This window comes from Monodelphis domestica, chromosome 8 (genome assembly GCF_027887165.1).
Source record: "Monodelphis domestica isolate mMonDom1 chromosome 8, mMonDom1.pri, whole genome shotgun sequence".
NCBI lineage: Eukaryota > Metazoa > Chordata > Mammalia > Didelphimorphia > Didelphidae > Monodelphis > Monodelphis domestica.
Window position 1 is genome coordinate 207,118,420 of NC_077234.1, and position 20,790 is coordinate 207,139,209.

At 37.2% G+C, this 20,790-nt stretch overlaps 1 protein-coding gene across 2 annotated transcripts in view; it reads left to right on the forward strand.

The window, feature by feature from the left end:
- The first annotated feature begins 10,399 nt into the window (after positions 1 to 10,399).
- The window catches only part of GABRG3 (gamma-aminobutyric acid type A receptor subunit gamma3), a 926,944-nt gene continuing 916,553 nt past the window's right edge, over positions 10,400 to 20,790 (forward strand). Inside the window, exons 1-2 of one of the 2 annotated variants that reach the window (XM_056807076.1) lie at positions 10,400 to 12,028; positions 18,341 to 18,489. In XM_056807076.1, the coding sequence (XP_056663054.1) occupies positions 11,976 to 12,028; positions 18,341 to 18,489 (202 nt within the window). In that variant the 5' untranslated portion in view covers positions 10,400 to 11,975. Of the gene's footprint in view, positions 12,029 to 18,128; positions 18,490 to 20,790 lie in introns of those variants that run through there. The other variant, XM_056807075.1, reaches the window with a different exon arrangement.

Below are 20,790 nucleotides of genomic sequence, written 5' to 3' on the forward strand. Positions count from 1 at the left end.
CCGGCCCAGCTCAGAGAGCAGGGTCGGAACAACAACCCTCAGGGCCTTCTATCCGAGTCCCAGTGAAAGTCACTGCCCTCGGAGCTCCCCTGGCAGAGAGCAGGGTCGAAACAACAGCAACCCTCAGGGTGGGCAAGACAGCCTCATGGGCTGGATCCTGCTATCCAAGTCTCAGTGAAAGTCCCTGCCCTCAGAGCTTGGGGAAGCTGCAGCCCATCCCCCCCGCAGGCCGACGAAACAGCCTCACGGCCAGCGATTCTGAAGGCAACTTCCGGAAAGCAACCCGACCCAGAGAGCCAGGGGAGAGTGTGGCCTCGTGGTCCGACCCTTCCATTCCAGTTCCAGTGAGGCATATTCAGTTTAACCCAGGGAAAGCTCATAGAACCAACAATCTGCCCAGGACTAAAGCCTCTGAACACCAGACAGAGATAAGAAAAGCTAATCCTCCCCATTCAGAGATGGCAAACTCCACAGAAGCACAGAAGCCCCAAAATACCAAGAAAAATAAGAAGAAAGGGGCGATTTTGGACACATTCTATGGAGCCAAAATACAAATTACAGAGCAGATAGAATAAGATATACAAGAAAATGCTCCAAAATCTTCCAAAGGAAATGGAAACTCTCCACAAACCCATGAAGAATTTGAATCAGAAATGACCAAAAAGATGGAAGCCTTCTGGGAGGAAAAGTGGGAAATAATGCAAAAGAAATTCACGCATCTACAAAACCAGTTTGACCAAACTGTAAAAGAAAACCAGGCTTTAAAGCAAGAACTAATAAAGCAAAGCCAAAACACCAAGGAATTAGAAGAGAACATAAAATATCTCACCGACAAGGTGATAGATCTGGAAAATAGAGGGAGAAGAGATAATTTAAGAATAATTGGACTCCCAGAAAAGCCAGAAATAAACACCAAACTGGACATGGTGATACAAGATATAATCAAAGAAAATTGCCCAGAGATTCTAGAACAAGGGGGCAATACAGCCACTGACAGAGCTCACAGAACACCTTCTACACTAAACCCCCAAAAGACAACTCCCAGGAATGTAATTGCCAAATTCCAAAGCTATCAAACAAAAGAAAAAATCCTACAGGAAGCCAGAAAAAGACAATTTAGATATAAAGGAATGCCAATCAGGGTCACACAAGACCTTGCAAGTTTTACTCTGAATGATCGTAAGGCAAGAAACATGATCTTCAGAAAGGCAAGAGAGCTGGGTCTCCAACCAAGAATCAGCAACCCAGCAAAACTGACCATATACTTCCAAGGGAAAGTATGGGCATTCAACAAAATAGAAGACTTCCAACTTTTTGCAAAGAAAAGACCAGAGCTCTGTGGAAAGTTTGATACCGAAAATCAAAGAGCAAGGAATACCTGAAAAGGTAAATATTAAGGAAAGGGGAAAAATGTTATCTTCTTCTTTTACTCAAACTCTCTTCTATAAGGACTACATTTATATCAACCTATGTATACTAATATGTGGGGAAAATGTAATGTATAAATAGGGGGTAAAGAAAGACCAAATAGAATAATCATTCTCACACAAAGATTCACAGGGGAAGGGGAGGGGAAGAAAACTCCTATTAGAAGGAGAGGAAGAGAGGTTTTTTTTTTTTTTTTACTTAAACCTCAATCTCAGGGAAATCAACTCTGAGAGGGAAAAACATCCAGATCCATTGGGATCTTGAATTCTATCTTACCCAACAAGGGTAAGGAGAAGGGAAAACCAAGAGGGGGAGGGGGAGAGGGAGAACAAAAAGGGAGGGAAAGAGAGGGGGGAGGGGGAGGGAACAAAAAGGAAGGGACTAAAAAGGGAAACATCAAGGGAGGGGACAAGGGGGACTGATTCAAAGTAAATCACTGGACTAAAAGGTAGAGCCGAAGAAGAAAAAGTTAGAATTAGGGAAGGCAATCAAAATGCCAGGGAGTCCACAAATGACAATCATAACTTTGAATGTGAATGGGATGAACTCACCCATAAAACGTAGACGAATAGCAGAATGGATTAGAATCCAAAACCCTACCATATGTTGTCTTCAAGAAAAACACATGAGGCGGGTTGACACCCACAAGGTCAGAATTAAAGGATGGAATAAGACCTTCTGGGCCTCAACTGATAGAAAGAAGGCAGGAGTGGTAATCATGATATCTGATAAAGCCAATGCAAAAATAGACCTGATCAAAAGGGATAGGGAAGGTAATTATATTTTGTTAAAAGGGACTCTAGACAATGAGGAAATATCATTAATCAACATGTATGCACCAAATAATATAGCACCCAAATTTCTAATGGAGAAACTAGGAGAATTGAAGGAAGAAATAGACAATAAAACCATACTAGTGGGAGACTTAAACCAACCATTATCAAATTTAGATAAATCAAATCAAAAAATAAATAAGAAAGAGGTAAAAGAAGTGAATGAAATCTTAGAAAAATTAGAATTAATAGACATATGGAGAAAAATAAATAGGGATAAAGAGGAATACACCTTCTTCTCAGCACCACATGGCACATTCACAAAAATTGACCATATATTAGGTCACAGAAACATAGCACACAAATGCAAAAAAGCAGAAATAATGAATGCAGCCTTCTCAGATCACAAGGCAATAAAAATAATGATTAGTAATGGTACATGGAAAACCAAATCTAAAACCAATTGGAAATTAAACAATATGATACTCCAAAACCGTTTAGTTAAAGAAGAAATCATAGAAACAATTAATAATTTCATCGAGGAAAATGACAATGGCGAAACATCCTTTCAAACCTTTTGGGATGCAGCCAAAGCGGTAATCAGAGGTAAATTCATATCCCTGAATGCTTATATTAACAAACAAGGGAGAGCAGAGATCAAACAATTGGAAATGCAAATGAAAAAACTCGAAAGCTATCAAATTAAAACCCCCCAGCAGAAAACCAAATTAGAAATCCTAAAAATTAAGGGAGAAATTAATAAAATCGAAAGTGATAGAACTATTGATTTAACAAATAAGACAAGAAGCTGGTACTTTGAAAAAACAAACAAAATAGACAAAGTACTGGTCAATCTAATTAAAAAAAGGAAGGAAGAAAAGCAAATTCACAGCATTAAAGATAAAAAGGGTGACAGCACCTCCGATGAAGATGAAATTAAGGCAATCATTAGAAATTACTTTGCCCAATTATATGGCAATAAATACACCAATTTAGGAGAAATGGATGAATATATACAAAAATACAAACTGCCAAGACTAACAGAAGAGGAAATAGAATTCTTAAATAATCCCATATCAGAAATTGAAATCCAACAAGCCATCAAAGAACTTCCTAAGAAAAAATCCCCAGGGCCTGATGGATTCACCTGTGAATTCTATCAAACATTCAGAGAACAGTTAATCCCAATACTATACAAACTATTTGACATAATAAGCAAAGAGGGAGTTCTACCAAACTCCTTTTACGACACAAACATGGTACTGATTCCAAAACCAGGCAGGTCAAAAACAGAGAAAGAAAACTATAGGCCAATCTCCCTAATGAATATAGATGCAAAAATCTTAAATAGGATACTAGCAAAAAGACTCCAGCAAGTGATCAGAAGGGTCATTCACCATGATCAAGTAGGATTCATACCAGGGATGCAGGGCTGATTCAACATTAGGAAAACCATCCACATAATTGACCACATCAACAAGCAAACTAGCAAGAACCACATGATTATCTCAATAGATGCAGAAAAAGCCTTTGATAAAATACAACACCCATTCCTATTAAAAACACTAGAAAGCATAGGAATAGAAGGGTCATTCCTAAAAATAATAAACAGTATATATCTAAAACCAACAGCTAATATCATCTGCAATGGGGATAAACTAGATGCATTCCCAATAAGATCAGGAGTGAAACAAGGATGCCCATTATCACCTCTACTATTTGACATTGTACTAGAAACACTAGCAGTAGCAATTAGAGAAGATAAAGGAATGGAAGGCATCAAAATAGGCAAGGAGGAGACCAAGTTATCACTCTTTGCAGATGACATGATGGTCTACTTAAAGAATCCTAGAGATTCAACCAAAAAGCTAATTCAAATAATCAACAACTTTAGCAAAGTTGCAGGATACAAAATAAACCCACATATATCATCAGCATTTCTATATATCTCCAACACAGCTCAGCAGCAAGAACTAGAAAGAGAAATCCCATTCAAAATCACCTTAGACAAAATAAAATACCTAGGAATCTACCTCCCAAGACAAACACAGGAACTATATGAACACAACTACAAAACACTTGCCACACAACTAAAACTAGACTTGAACAAATGGAAAAACATTAACTGCTCATGGATAGGACGAGCCAATATAATAAAAATGACCATCCTACCCAAACTTATTTATCTATTTAGTGCCATACCCATTGAACTACCAAAATACTTCTTCACTGATTTAGAAAAAACCATAACAGAGTTCATTTGGAATAACAAAAGATCAAGGATATCCAGGGAAATAATGAAAAAAAAACACATATGATGGGGGCCTTGCAGTCCCTGACCTAAAACTATATTACAAAGCAGCAGTCATCAAAACAATTTGGTACTGGCTAAGAAACAGAAAGGAAGATCAGTGGAATAGACTGGGGGAATGTGACCTCAGCAAGACAGTATACGATAAACCCAAAGATCCCAGCCTTTGGGACAAAAATCCACTATTCGATAAAACTGTTGGGAAAATTGGAAGACAGTGTGGGAGAGAGTAGGAATAGATCAACACCTCACACCCTACACCAAGATAAATTCAAAATGGGTGAGTGACTTAAACATAAAGAAGGAAACCATAAGTAAATTGGGTAAACACAGAATAGTATACATGTCAGACCTTTGGGAGGGGAAAGGCTTTAAAACCAAGCATGATATAGAAAGAATCACAAAATGTAAAATAAATAATTTTGACTACATCAAACTAAAAAGCTTTTGTACAAACAAAACCAATATAACTAAAATCAGAAGGGAAACAACAAATTGGGAAATAATCTTCATAGAAACCTCTGACAAAAGTTTAATTACTCATATTTATAATGAGCTAAATCAATTGTACAAAAAATCAAGCCATTCTCCAATAGATAAATGGGCAAGGGAAATGGATAGGCAGTTCTCAGATAAAGAAATCAAAACTATTAACAAGCACATGAAGAAGTGTTCTAAATCTCTTATAATCAGAGAGATGCAAATCAAAACAACTCTGAGGTATCACCTCACACCTAGCAGATTGGCTAACATAACAGCAAAGGAAAGTAATGAATGCTGGAGGGGATGTGGCAAAGTAGGGACATTAATTCATTGCTGGTGGAGCTGTGAACTGATCCAACCATTCTGGAGGGCAATTTGGAACTATGCCCAAAGGGCGACAAAAGAATATCTACCCTTTGACCCAGCCATAGCACTGCTGGGTCTGTACCCCAAAGAGATAATGGACACAAAGACTTGTACAAAAATATTCATAGCTGCGCTCTTTGTGGTGGCCCAAAACTGGAAAACGAGGGGATGCCCATCAATTGGGGAATGGCTGAACAAATTGTGGTATATGTTGGTGATGGAATACTATTGTGCTAAAAGGAATAATAAAGTGGAGGAGTTCCATGGAGACTGGAACAACCTCCAGGAAGTGATGCAGAGCGAGAGGAGCAGAACCAGGAGAACATTGTACACGGAGACTAATACACTGTGGTATAATCGAATGTAATGGACTTCTCCATTAGTGGCGGTGTAATGTCCCTGAACAACTTGCAGGGATCCAGGAGAAAAAAACACCATTCATAAGCAAAGGATAAACTATGGGAGTGGAAACACCGAGAAAAAGCAACTGCCTGAATACAGAGGTTGAGGGGACATGACAGAGGAGAGACTCTAAATGAACACTCTAATGCAAATACTATCAACAAAGCAATGGATTCAAATCAAGAAAACATCTAATGCCCAGTGGACTTACGCGTTGGCCATGGGTGGTGGAGGGGAGGAAAAGAAAATGATCTATGTCTTTAATGAATAATGCTTGGAAATGATCAAATAAAATATATTTAAAAAAAAAGAACTACTTGACATAATATATTTTCATTTCATACATTTCTGTGATTCCTGACAGGTTTTGTGCTTCCCCTTTCATCCTAATTAATTTTCCCCAGCTTGTTTTAGTTTTTCTATTTTATTCTGGATGTTGTTGTGCATTAGTTTAACATGTTATCAAAACCATTTATTGTCCCAAATAGCTTCTTCTGTTATGAATGAACAGCTAAAATTTTCATCCTCTCCCTTACAATAAATATTCAATATTCAAATACCTTCATTCACTTTCTCCCTCTCTCTTTCCCCTCCTCCCCCTCAGAAAAGCAGTTCTTAAAGTGTAATCTCTGATCTCATGTGATCAAAATTCCTTCAGGATTTCTAAGAGTTCTAAATATTTGATAATAATTCTAAAATATTTAATTGTAATATGGTAAATATCAATGTATACAAATCACTTAAGCAAAGTATTTTGTTCTCAATAAATTTTAAGTGTAAAGGAGTCATGAGATGAAAAAGGTTGATAAATTTAGACTAAGGATCTACTTGGTATTTATTGTTGCATGTGGTGTAAAATGTATATCTCATCCCACTTTCCTCCCTATTTTTAGACATTGTTCTTTATAGATTAAAAAATATATTTTATTTCTCCATTGTTTTCTGATATATTTATGTGTGTAATTTATACTGAACTAAATCACATATAAAGTATATATCTTTTAGAAATAATAGAAGAAATATTACAAATTTATTCACCCCTGGTATGTGACCAAGAAATTGTGCAAATATTTAAGTGCACCCTTTTTCCTGACCTTCTACTGATTAGTTTATTATATTTTAGATAAGCCTAGGCAAAATTGTGTCATATTCTATGTTTATCTTTGCCTTCTAAGTTCTATTTCAGTGTACAGTCTCTCAAGACACTCTAGCTACCCTAACATTTCTTATTTCTCAGGGAGGAAAATCAACTTTAGAACTTATTGTCACTGTTATCTCTTCCCACATTTATTTATATTTTTCAAATAACAGAAAGTGGTAAATTGTAAGGAATGAGCTGCTATTGGCATAATTTTAGATTCAACAAAGAAAATACACTTTAGAGCTTTGTCTCAATAAGTTGCCTGCCTTTTAATTTGATTCTGTTATTTACTATCTGGCATGACCTTTCATGGTCCTCAATGCCTTCTCAAAATAAAATAAGAGAGTTGTAGGAAATTTCTGAGGCCTCTATTTAGCGCTAAATTTGAGTGAATGAAATCTCACCACAAAGGTAACCATTTATTTCCCTTATGCTTCATGTTGGTTCTAGGGTAGAGAGTAAAACAGAAAAGGACTAGAGGGAGATTCTAGTTTCCAGTCCCAGTTTTTACAAAGTAATTGTGAAATCATTACGAATAATAATATTTATGCCTCACTTCATCTAGACCCTCTAAATTGTTTATGGGAGATTTCGAGTTCAAAGGCGAGAAGGAAGAGATATAAATGTAAAGTATTAATTCTCTGTCTCTCTTCAAATAGTTCAGCCTAATTATTATGCTAGTTTTGACTGTATGATTCATAAGATTGTCCCCTAACCTACAATCACCATTTATCCTTATCAATTAATATTTCCAATGTTGAGAGCCCGGGAGTGCGGGGGGGTGGGGTTGGGGGTGGGGGTTGGGGGGGAGTAGCCCTGTAATGCCAGACTGTCATCAACACTGCACCCCGATTGGTGGTTCTGCTGTTAAAAAATAGCAGCGTTCAGAAAGCTTCAGGAAGTAGTGACCTTTTGCCCACAAGACAATGACAAATTGATAAAGGGTAGCTGGGGGTGCCCTTCTTTCATCCTCCACCCCCGGTGCCATGGGAAACAAGGCTGACAAGCAATCCAGAGAATCATTTCTCAATGCAGCCGCAAGAGGATCCTGTAGCCAAGGAAGAGAATTCCTGCCAAACAAGCAAGTCCGTGTCTGAAGATGTTTGTGAATTTTATCGGTATAATACAAACACCACCTCCCTGCTCTTCACCTTCTGATTAAATACCACAACTGTGATAAGTTCCACAGCAATTAAGGACCTTGAAGTCCCACTCATCTTCCCACTGCCCTGAGTTGAACTAGGACTCCCTGTAAAGTTGTTATCCAAGGGCTCTTGGGTTCTCCGCGGAAAAAAAAAGAGGCGAGGGAAGCTCAGAAAGGGGAAAGGAAATGACAGATGCGCATGCTCGAGAAAAAAAAATACAGCTGGTCAACGGAAACAATGAATCAAAGGCTGACCTCTCCTGTTTTGATACTTTTTGATTGTTTCACTGATGCCTCCAAATGAGCTTGGCCAGAATCTCCCTTTAATTCATAAGACTAGAATTGTTTTACTCACTTTACAATCATTTCATTCCTAGGAAACTGATCAGGTAAGTATGGAAATTAGAAAGTCACATTCATTCCATGTCTTCTTTTGAAAATGATCGATGACTTTGAAGAAACATTTGAGAGGTGAGGCTAGATATATGACTTGTATGCAAATCAATTGCAAAAGTGGGGGTGGGAAATCAAGCCACAATAATTTGTGGAATTAATGAAATTTCTAGAAAGAAAATGGACTTTCTTACTCTACCTAATTGTCAATATGAAGAACTACATCAAAGTAATCCAACTGATTCATTCACCATTTGAAAGGTCTAATATTTCAAATAATGAACATTTAAGAATTTACTGTACATAAATTATTTTGATTGTCATTAGAGTTTCAAAATAAAGCCCTCCTCTAAAGGAGATTACATTCTATAGATGTCATGGAGGGGATATAGTAAACAGATAAGTTAAATACAAGTTAAGTATCAAGGTAGTTAGGACAGTCTTATTTTATAACACCCAAATTCAGTCTAGAAAGAAACTCAAAATTCAACAGATGTGAGTAACCAGAGTATAACAGGCTCCAGAGACTTGTCTTGTATGAAGACATTTGAAGACATTTCAGAGAGACAGAAGACCAGGGACAAGAAAATGCACAGCTTAGCTGGGGGAAAAATAAGTTTCCAGTATGTGCTAGAGTTATAGTGCTGGTGAAGGATGGACTTAAATATAAAGGAATTATCTTTATCTTCTTGTTGATAAAAACAGAACTCTTTGTTAATTTATTCCATACTAATGGAATTAATTAATTGATCCATATTAATGGTTCAGTTCTTGACTTCATGGAGCTTGCTGTCTATTAATGGATCCTGGAATTGATGAGTGAATAAAAAGCTATTATGCAAATTATCATTATATACTAATAAAATAAAGGCAGGTGATCCTCAGGATGCATATATATGTATATGCATATATAATAGTATATGTATCTAAGGCCTCATAATGCAATGGTGTGGGGATAGCATAAGCAAATAATTGGAGGAGGGAGTAAGGATCATTGCATGGGGACATCAATAAATTGATCCATTTGACTACAGCACCAAGCAGGATAAGATGCTTTAAAGCAAAAATGTCAGGTTTTGCTTTTCCATTATTTTAGTATTGAATATCCCTGCAGATAATTCAGGGCAAAGGCAAAAGGAAAATAATACTTAAGTCTTTCAACTTGAACATTTTTTTCATTTCTTTCAAGTTTTAATTTCCTTTTAGGAAGCTGTAGCCAGTATTGTTTTTAGAGTGGGAGTATTATACATTAGATACAATTCCATGGAGTGCAGTGTCTTAAATACAAGGCATCAAAGGATTACATATTATCAGAGGATTAATTTCAAAATAATAATAAAGTAAAATGCTTAATTATTCCATTAATAATTAGAGGACACTAATTTTCTCAGTTATCATAAAACAACTTTGTAAAATCAAATGTCCTGTCTTTAGATAAAGAAATGCATTTTGTCTAAGAGTAATTAGAACCCTTTGATTTTATGAATATGTCTTAAAAAATCTTAAGAATTATCTTTCTCTTACCCCCAAACTCATCTTTCAGGTATGATGTCTCTGTTTCTGTATCTTTTTTCCTTTCTTTTTCCCAAGCTAACCTTCCTTCCATTAATATTTATCCCTAGGGAGGAATGATCCTATTTCCAGAAACATACATTCATCTTTTTTTTTCCCCTTTAGTCTTTTGCATTATCTTCCTAAAACATCTCTTAAAGACCATTAAAAAAAATCTTAGTGCTAATCCAGCTACTTAGACAAAAGGTAGAGGGAGTGCTAGTTTTCCATATAAAGTCAATCAGACTTAGGGAGAAATTTGAGTGAAGAAATGTCACTAATCCCTGCTGCCTCTGCTGTCAGCAAATCATCACTTTAGGTGCATCCCGAACAAACTGTGTTACTCAGCTTCCTAGAAAAGAAGATATTTGCAAACAGAGAAGAGACAGCTACATATGCTGGGGTGGAAGGGGATGGGGTGTTAGGGAAGAGAAGCTGGTAGATGCATATTTTATCTTCAAGGTGTAGTAGACGTGCAGGAATACACAGGTAAACTAGACATTTCATCTAGAGGAGGCAAACTAGGTAAATTTCGGAATAACATTCATTAATGAGGATGTCAACTGAGGGATATGGGAGAAAAGTAAAGGAAAAGCCAGAGTAGTAATGGAAGATATGAAGAAATCCTAGCCATTTCGGTGACAAATTAATCAGAAAAAAAAAAAAAATCCTGTCTGGCACCTCAGCTTTCCAAGGGAAAGTCAAAACCTTCCCTTGGCCCACTTTCATTTCCCGCATATCTTAGGTTCTCTCTTCTCTCACAGTTCTCCATCCTTCTCCTCCTCTTGCCCCAACTGGAAATACTAGAGCTAGATTTGGACCTAACAGAGTCAACAAGGAACAATTAATTTAGTGTCATTAACTGATCCCCTTTCCACCCATGTGCCCAAATCATTCACTGCACGGGTGCCCACTTCGGGTGTGATTATGAATGAGCAACCGACAACACTGCTTTCAGGAATCTCTTGCAGCTGAGAGCAAACTCCATCTCCCCCGGGTTGCCTAGGATGGTACCAACCTGGTGAACTCCGCAATCCAGGCTGCCTTCCGGAGGAGACAGGCATATTAATACTGATTGAATCGCAGTGGGGGAGGTGTCTATTTTTTTGGTTTGGGAAAGTGGTTTGCAGGAAAGCCTTTTTTTTTTTTTAAGTGTGTGTGTGTGTGTGTGTGTGTGTGTGTGTGTGTGTGTGTGTATGTGTGTGTGTGTGTGTGCGCGTGTGTGTTTTGCCTGCCAGCGTCCACACTTCTAAAGGCAAGTCCAACCAGCGGCAGTTCCACTCCTTCAGGAGATACCTGTTGGCCCAGGCTCGGAGCCAAGGTGCTACTGGGGATTCCGGTGCGCGTGGGTCTGCGGCTGGCTCCCCTCGCTGATTTTAGATTCTGGTGCCTCGCTGGTGCTAGCACCGCAGCCGCTGCTGCCGCTTTTTCTTCGGCTCCCGCAGTCCCAGCTGCTTCTCCTGCGGGGTGGAGAACAGGTGCCTCACCTCGGGGCTCAGCGCCCCGATTGTCCGACTCCCCGGAGCCTCAAGAACCTTCTCGGGGCTTAGACCTGGGCTCAGGGTTCATGCTCCGCAAACAGGGAAGGCTTTTTTATACAATTGACTGACTTGTTGGGGGTAGTAGGGAGGCCAGCGAGACTGAGGGGGTGGGGAGCGGGGAGGGCTGCAAGGAAAGGGCGGAAGCCTCGGTGGACCCTTCACACCTGTCAGATCCCAGGAAGCCCTGCCTACACTTTTTATCGCGAAAGCTGAGCCCTGGTCTTGTCAAGCTAGGTGAACAGAGCTGCAGAGAAGAAACAGGGGGTGTGCACAGGCTTCCCACCCCTCCCCCCGCCCCAACGGATTCACTTCCCCTGTTTTCCCCCACCCGGATTATCACCTCGCTACTTCTCTCCTTTTCTCTTGACACTCTGTTCAGGACTATTCTGCCGCATTTCTCGCACTCAGCTCCACCTACCTGGAAAGCACCGCTTCTTAGACCATGGCACCTAAGCTGCTGGTGCTCTTGTGCCTCCTTTCTGGACTCCACGCACGGTAAGCCTGCGCCAGGGGACTGGTTTTGGGCTTTCCGGAGGGTGATCTTTTTCCTAGCGAGAAATCTATGGTGGAAGGGAGATCCCTAGAAGGAGGGTGCGGAGGCTTTGGGGTACGGGGTGGTGGTGGTAGAAGTAGAGAATACTGGCTAGAATCCCTGATGCTGCTGTCCCATTTTAGTGGGTTTTGTCGGTTCTGTCTAGTCTTAGACCTAGCACTGAAAGCTTGCTTGCTGTCTATGGAGGTGTAAGGAAAACATTTCCACAAACCTCCCCACCACTCCATCACCCCTCTTCCAATTCAGCACCTCCCTCCCCAAGGGAGTCTGCTGTAACATGGGCCCGCAATGTTTTGGACTCCTAGATTTCTTGAGTCTTCCAAAAATGGAGAAGGGATTTAGGGGTTTGAACAGCCTAAGAATAATGGCAACGAGCACTTGGCTTTCCCTCGCAGTGGTCGGAAGGAAAAGTCAGCTGCTACCCCTCAAATTCTCTCTCCCCACAACTGACCCCTAATCATGAGTTGCTCTGAAATTGTACTACCATCCAAAAGGGTAGGGAAAAAATGGATGGAGAATCTGCCCTAATTTAAATGCCAAGGGAAAGGAGCCAACACAGATGAGATTAAGCATTTTTCCAAGGTGTTTCCCTTACTATTTATCCCCAAATACACTCAACACACCTCCTTCAGGCTTTTACTTCCCTGCTACCCCTTTCCCCTTTCTGGAAGAAATGCTATTAAGTATACCAAGGAAGGGTTAAGGTTCTAAGTGTGAGCATCTCCTGTCTCCCTCATAGAAGTGTGAGCCCTAATCTGAGTATGCTAAGAAGCTACCTAAATTAAAAATGAGCTCTTCCCAGTAGGCTGGAGAGCACCAGAAGGGTTAAACTTGGGCTTCAGTAATTCCAACAGGTTTTGTTATAAGTCAGCAAAAAAGCAAGGTCTGGTCTTGCTTCCACCAAAGGTGGGGTCAGCAGGGCAACTCTGGTATGACCTGTGGGGAGGGTTTCCTTTTTTTTTTTTCTTATGGATTTATGTGAATATCACAATGTTTTAATCATTTGGCTAGAATTCTCATGCTAGAGCCACCATTAGGATGCAGTTTCAAAGTCACACTTAAGTTAGGAGCTTCATCCCAGAAATTATTGCTGCCTAGCTAACCCTCCACACCACATATATGTTGCCCCACTCTAAGATTCCAAAATTTCATATGGAGAATTGTAGTAACTTCTAAGAAGCACTAAGGAACCATTCCCCATTCTTTTTTTTTTCATTCCCTCTTATTGACAGAAACTGATTTGTATTAGTCTTTAATTCTTGAGTATAAAATTTGAACCCAAAAGGCTTTTGACATTATTTAAGAAAAAAAAACATGCAAAAAAAAAATACCACAATAGGACTAAAGTTGTTCCCTGTTTGGATCTACTACAGGAATATTAGATCTCCCAAAAGAAAGGGGAAAAAACCCCTTCAGTCCCCTTTCTTCCCAGAAATTCATCAGGTGTAATATCAATTTCAAATGCTTTTTCCTAAAAAGGAATGTACAACCAGTGACTCACAGGAAACTTTATCATTGAGACATATGTCTCCTTTCTGTCTTTCAACTAAAGCCAAGAGATAATTGTGAAGGAAGGGAAAAATGTCTGAGACTCTGTACACAGGCATGTGCTCTTGTGGAGGCAGAGGCAGTGAGACAGACAGATATATTTGCATGTTATATTGTCAATCTGAGACTGAAGTAAAATCTAAATTGAAAGTGTATTTGGGTCAATTCTTCTGTGATTCTATTTATGTAATTTATATTGAATATTGCATTCATGGAATTTGTTATATTGAATATTGCATTTTCCCATGTTTCCCTTGCTCTATATGCTTTGGAGTCATACTTTACTTGAATACTCATTCTTTTACTCATCTGGTTCTGTGAGTTCAGTAATGAGGATATTCTCCCCAGAGGGGATGATCACCACCACTCCCCCATACTGTTCATCTGATGGAACTTTTTTCCATGTCTTCCTATAAATGCATTCCTGGGGTGAGGAGGAGGGATAGTTCTATTCTGCTAAGGCATTTCTTCAATTTCTTTTGAAATCCTGAGGAAAAGATTGAATAATATGGGTGATTATTGTTACCTTTACCCATTAAAAAACTCAACTATTCCTCAATACTTTATCCATCCATCCATCAATCCATCTGACTTAAACCATGGACTCCATGAACCTTTCCATAAAATTACCCTTCTAAGACTGTCAAACTGGTTTTTATAAAATTTATTTGATTAACTTTTGAGTAGGTCCCCTGGACAAGATCATTAAAATAGAAAAATCAAATTGAGAATGACAATTTTCATTTTTTGTCTAATTCAGAATTGAGCTTTCAGATGTCTTTGAGAAATTGAATATGTCACTTAGTAAATGAGGAAGGATAGAATTTTTCTATAGGTCCTATAGTTAAGTCCTTATCTTTCCACTTGGATCATAATATATTAGTTTTACGTGTATGTTCTACATCATATCAGAATGATTTCAGCTTTTTATGTATTCTTCTTAGAAGAGATTTACAGTCTTTTGAAATTGGTATAATATAGAAATAAAATCATCCAAAATCCAGGTTCTCTTTTATAATTGTTATCACACTAGTCTGCTTCTTTTTCATAGTTCTTAGTAGCCACTTCAGAATGTTTGTTCTAGAAATTCCCTGGAAAAGATGTTTACAATTATACTTCTCTGTATTCACATGTTGGAACTGGGAGGAAGAGAAATAGAACCTTAATATATTGACAAAAAGTAACTTGCATATTAAAAATGAAGTAACTATAATCTCATACACCTTAGTTATAGTTTAGAAAAGCCAAGATTTGATCTGTTTTGGAAGATTTAAAAAAAAATTCAGGATGCTGTATTGTCATCTGTGGTTATTTTGCTGATGATGTAAGATATCAGAACGAATTTTGGGTTAAACATTTAATTGATGGTGATAGAATGTCAATGATTAATTATTTTTAAAGACTGTGAGTTACACAAATGATGTTTAGTAACCAATAAGACAAATAAAACATAATTTAAGAATAAATATAACCTATTTGACTGAACTTAATAGTTTACTTAATTTCCTTACTCTTATTACCCAACCCATGGCCACCAATAGCCATCCTTTACAATTTCTAGCAAGAGTTTTCTAGAGCAAGACAGTAAGATTAAAGGGGTATTTAAGAAACACAATTCTCTCTATTTCTGACAAAGCCCAACTCAAAGCCCCCAAACTGGTAATTGCATCACAGACATATCTTCCAAGTAGCATATCCTCATTACCTATATTTCAACCTCTAGTTTTCCCCCCTCCAACCCATATCAACTCCTCTCAAGAGGAAAATGGTTTCTTTGGCTTTGGATGAAACAGTGCTTAACTTTAACCCTCTACAACAGTCAATACAACAATTATGGGGGACTAGTGTAAGGAGAGAAACAGCCCTAGCTTATTTTATAGTAGGAAAATTAAGTACATAGATTGTCATCATGTAGGGTTAAACAGATTCTATTACAATTCAGCAAGATCTCATGAGAAAAATATATATGATTGTGAGTGAGGACAAAAAGCTTGTTTTTTTTCAATATGTGCCTCAATTCTGCCTCTTTATCCTTTCTTACCACACTAACACACACACACACACATACACAATCACAGACACCTCGAATGTCTCTTCAAAGTTTTATGACAACTCAGTCTTTCTCTTCACCACCAGAGGGAGAATTAGGCCTACTGTAATAACTATATCTGAGTAGAACTTTTAAGAGACTGAGACCCCCATCTATATAACTTCTGAAGTCACAATAAAATATGTTACTCTCTACTGCATGAATTGATGCAAAACTGACCACAGAGAAGTTTACTTTGACTAATGTGGATCAAGTTTTGAGGGAGAAAATAGCGTAGAAGGGAAGAGATGATAAATGGAACTCCTATTTTTCTAGCCAATCACCTGAGAATTATTCTTGTCCTGTGTAACGTTGGAAAGAGATTTGGTTGTGAAGCAAAAGAACCTGGATTCAAAATCTCAGCTCTGATTCTGAGTCTTTTTAGGTGATATTGGTCATCACTAACTTCCATGTTTCTTCATCCATAACAAAGGGGAATTGGACTCATTGGTCCTAGCACTGTATCGTCTTTTTTAGGGTCTCCTACATCTGTCAGGGATTACTCTATTAATGTGATACTCAAAGCCACTATTCTAATTCCAGCCTCTACACCATACACCCTGTTATTTTCTATGAGATGTTATAATGACTAAACTTAAATATCAGGAAAAAATTTTCATTTAGAAGGTAGAAAATGCTTATGAATTTAATATTACTTAAATATATTGAAATTCCATAAATCGTGTAGCACAATAATAAAATTTAAATTATGTATTTATGTGGCTTATCCATGGACGTTTTTTCATTCCTTTGCCGTTTCTCATATCATCCATCAGGTTTTTTGAGTACCATCATTGACATTCAATAAACAGAAGTTTAAGGAATGATAACTGGTTTAAATATTCATCTAAGTAAGCTTAAATTATCAAAATTTATTTTGTTATAAAAATATGTGTGCCATTCCAAAACTCCATGTGTAGGTAAATATATACACATACACACAATATACTCATTTATATAGACATATATATATATATATATCTTCTAGTGTAAGTTTTCCACACTATGTTAATGTTCTACTGGCATGAATAGTTGTTAATTGAAATTGTGTTTATTAATATGTATCTAGCAAGAACAGCCATGTAAATACATATTTGAGGTGAGGAAGCTATGAAATCTTTCATAGACAAAGCCTAAACAAAACCACACCAGATGACTCTTAACTCAAAACAAATCTGCTGAAGTTCTTACTATTATTTCTAATGCCATGCTGTGTAAGAATAACACATACACAGGCACACACACGCATGCACACTCAGTGTTGTTTCTGGAAAGGAAAAGAAAATTCAGCTCTAAGTAAATAATACTTATTTTTCCATCTGTTTGCACATGCTAATTGGAAATTCATTTGAAAACATCCACTTTAAGAAAATAGGAAAATCTACTCTTTTAAAAGTCCTAAATTATTAAAATTTTAATAGACCAGCACTTATAAAATAGCTGTTTACTCTGAGATAAGTTTCCTTATGTACCTAGATTCCTTGAACTTATAGGAAACCTTCTGTGACCCCTATACTCTGCTAAGTTATTAGTGTTCTCTGCCTCTTTCAGTTTTCTCATGTTTAATGAACTATATATATATGTTGGATGTCACATTAATTTTTACTCCTTAGAAGGTAAGCTCCTTCAGAGGAGGGACTACCTTATTTTTGTATCCTCAGTGATAGCCCAGGACCTGGCACAAAATAATACATTTATGAACAAGGTTGCATTGAATTAGATTGGATGGAATATGTATCCAGTTGGTTCACAGTACCAACTTACACAGTATTCTGTATTCTCAAAGTTTAGTGGAGTCTTCTTTTGAAGATATGTTCATTTATTAATGGACCAAAATGATAAAAATGTATTAATATTTTTAAAAATTTAATGTCCTTATTAGCCTTCTGTGCAAGAGATAAATCAGTTTGTGTATTAGAAGGGCCAAGTAATGCTGCAGGAAGATTTTCATCTACCCAAGAACTCTATTATAAATTGGCTATTATGAGGAAGACTGGGAGGGGGGTGGGAAATGCCTATCCTATAAAACAAGTATATCTGCATAAATTCTCTGATTTCTGTTGTAGGGAGAAGTAATGGAGTGAAACTGTTTACCCAATTATTTTCAATTGTTAAAGCCTGAACAGACTATTCTTAGATTCAACAATAAATGTTTTCTTTGGGGAAAAAACAATCAAAATTGTAGCTGAGAAACCCTGCAAAAACTCCTAGAAATGATTATTCCTCTAGAGCTCAAGATTGAATTTTGAAATATTGACTTTTAAAGTGTGGTAAAGAAAAATACTGGTGGTCAGAATCTTAAAAGTATTCTGTGGGTTGGCTCTTTTAGTGGTTGACTTTAGAACATATTGTATTCTGGTCAGGCATACATTTTTTTCCCCTAATTTACTAAAAGTAGACAGAAACATCATTAACAGTCTCATTCATCCCATCCCTCTTTTGAGGTTCTCCCTTCCTCTTTGACAGGCAAGCAGCAGCTGATGAAATTAGTTGTACCTATGATCTTCTATCATTCTTTCTACCTCTTCCCTCAAATAGCTCACAGAAAATGTAAGACCTATCAATGGGAAATGAAACTCATATTCTATTTAATTCCTCACTTAAATTTTTATTACAGGTCCAGAAAGATTGAAGATGATGAATATGAAGATCTATCTTATAACCAAAAGTGGGTCCTGGCTCCCAAAACTCAAGACACTGATGTAACTCTTATACTCAACAAGTTGCTAAGAGAATATGACAAAAAGCTGAGACCAGATATTGGATGTGAGTTGCTTTTATTTGCTATTCAGATGAAACAGGGTATCATAAGTAGGATGCTTTAGGAAAATACCAAGAGGTGTTTAAAATGTTTTCTAATATGATGTGAGTTGATTGTAGTACAAAGTATAACTTCTTGAAAAATTATTAATATATTTTGCTTTTAGAATTTCCCCCCTATATCCCTCTCCTTCCCATTTCAGAGAAGATGCCCTGATAGCAGATTCTTTTTTTTAAAGTGGAATGAGAAAAATATTCAGTAGGGTTGACCAATCATCACAAACTCTGGTATATACAATATCCCACTCCTTTGGACCTCTCACTTATGTTAAGGAATAGGGGAAGGTCACCTCTTGTATATCTTCTTTGAGACTAAGCTTATATTTTATAATTTTGAGATAGTGAAATTATATTGTGTTTTCCATTTACCTTCATTTTCTGTTTCTGTTACTTTATTTTAAATCAATTAATGTAAATCATATGTTTTAACTTTTCAACTAGATATAGGGTGGTATCAATGATAATCTTCATTGATAATAAGAAAGTGCATAAGAGAAGGAATTGAGTACTCAGATCATGTCTTTCCTGCCAATGATTTATCATGTTTCGCTTGATATGTGACCTTATAGCACTGCAGTCTACAAGGTTACATTTCTCTGTCCCACAGACATAATTCTAGCTTACATTAATTGTACGAGGACAGGAATACATACTGTAATACTTTTCTATACCGAATGGTGGAAGGGAGACTAGAACAGAAAAGTGGTGTCTAGTTGTGGCACTTTCACTATTTCAATAATTTTGTTCAAATTGCTAGACTTTTCTAGGTCTGTTTCTTCATCTGCAAAATGAGGTGGTTGGATTAACAATACCTAAAGTACCTTCTAGTTCATAATACTCTATAACCTTTACCGCTTACTATGATACTACTAGGTAACTCACAGGATTATAGATGAAATAAAGTGCTTAAAAACTTTAATGCTTAGTAAATGTAAATTGTGATAGCAGTGGTGACTAATGCTGCTGCTGATTTTGTGTTGAAACCAAATATTTACTTTTTTACAAGAATCATGATTCTATACAGAATCTGGTCATTGTTAGTACTAATGAAAGGACAGCTAGGTAGCATCGTGCATAGAGTCCCAGGCTTGGAGTCAGGAAGACCTGAGTTCAAATCCCACCTTAGACACTAACTGTGTGATGCTGGGCAAGTCATATAATCCTGTTTATCTCAGTTTCCTCATCAATAAAATGAGTTAGAGAAGGAAATGGCAACCATTCCAGTATCTTTATCAAGAAAGCCCCTAATGAGGTCATGAGGAGGAGAATGGAGGTCATAGAATGGAGCAGATGAGAGGTTAAATTTAAAAGGGACTTCCTTTAAAGTATATAATCTTGGGGAAGTTCAAAAACTTCTTTAGAATTCATTTAAAATTCTGGATAACTATAGATTTGGAAAGGCTTAGCAATCTTTTCCAGAGTCAGGGAAAGATGACCTAGGTTAATTTTTTTATGATCACTTCAAAACATTATTCTACAAAATGTGTACTTAATGAGTGTTTTCCTGGAAAATGCAAAGCCAAATAAACTTTTACTTTAATTCTGTCAAAATTCCAGGTAAATAATTTCTATGATATTGTTCATATAGATTAATAATCCATTTCTGTTTGCTGTTGTGTACCAAAAGCCTAACAGAGAACTTACATAGCTATTTTGGAAGTAAGACAAATTGCAGAACAATGATTACTAGTTTTTTCTATACATAATGGAAATAAGGAAACCTGTTTCTTCCAAATATGAATAATAATCAAAGAAAGTTTACTGAAAGGTTGTATAATTAGATTTAGTTTCCTGTGACTATTGGACTTATAGTCTCTTATCTTATAGTCTCACCTTATATATAGTCCCATTCTTGGCTGGCAGAGTGATCTGATTAAAATCTATTATGACTTTGGTGCCAATGATTCATATGTCTGCTTAATTTATATTGAGAATAGTCATTATCTGACTTTTCCAGGATGTTGCTATAACATATTTGGGGTTAAATAGTCAGTAGCATAGTGAATTGCTTTACTGGAAGGGAATCCTGCTTTGGGCCATTATTTTCATTATGTTGTAGTTATTGGGGGGTGAGGAATACTGCTTTATCAGTCTTCCCTGCCAGACATTAAAATCCATCTTTCTTTCTTAAACCTAACTCAGTTTGCCTTTCGTGATGGTCCTCTACATCCGTTTGGATCCTGTTGACAGTATGACTCATTCAGAGAAAATTCGTCTGCTTTTCAGTGACAGTTACCACAGTTCCTA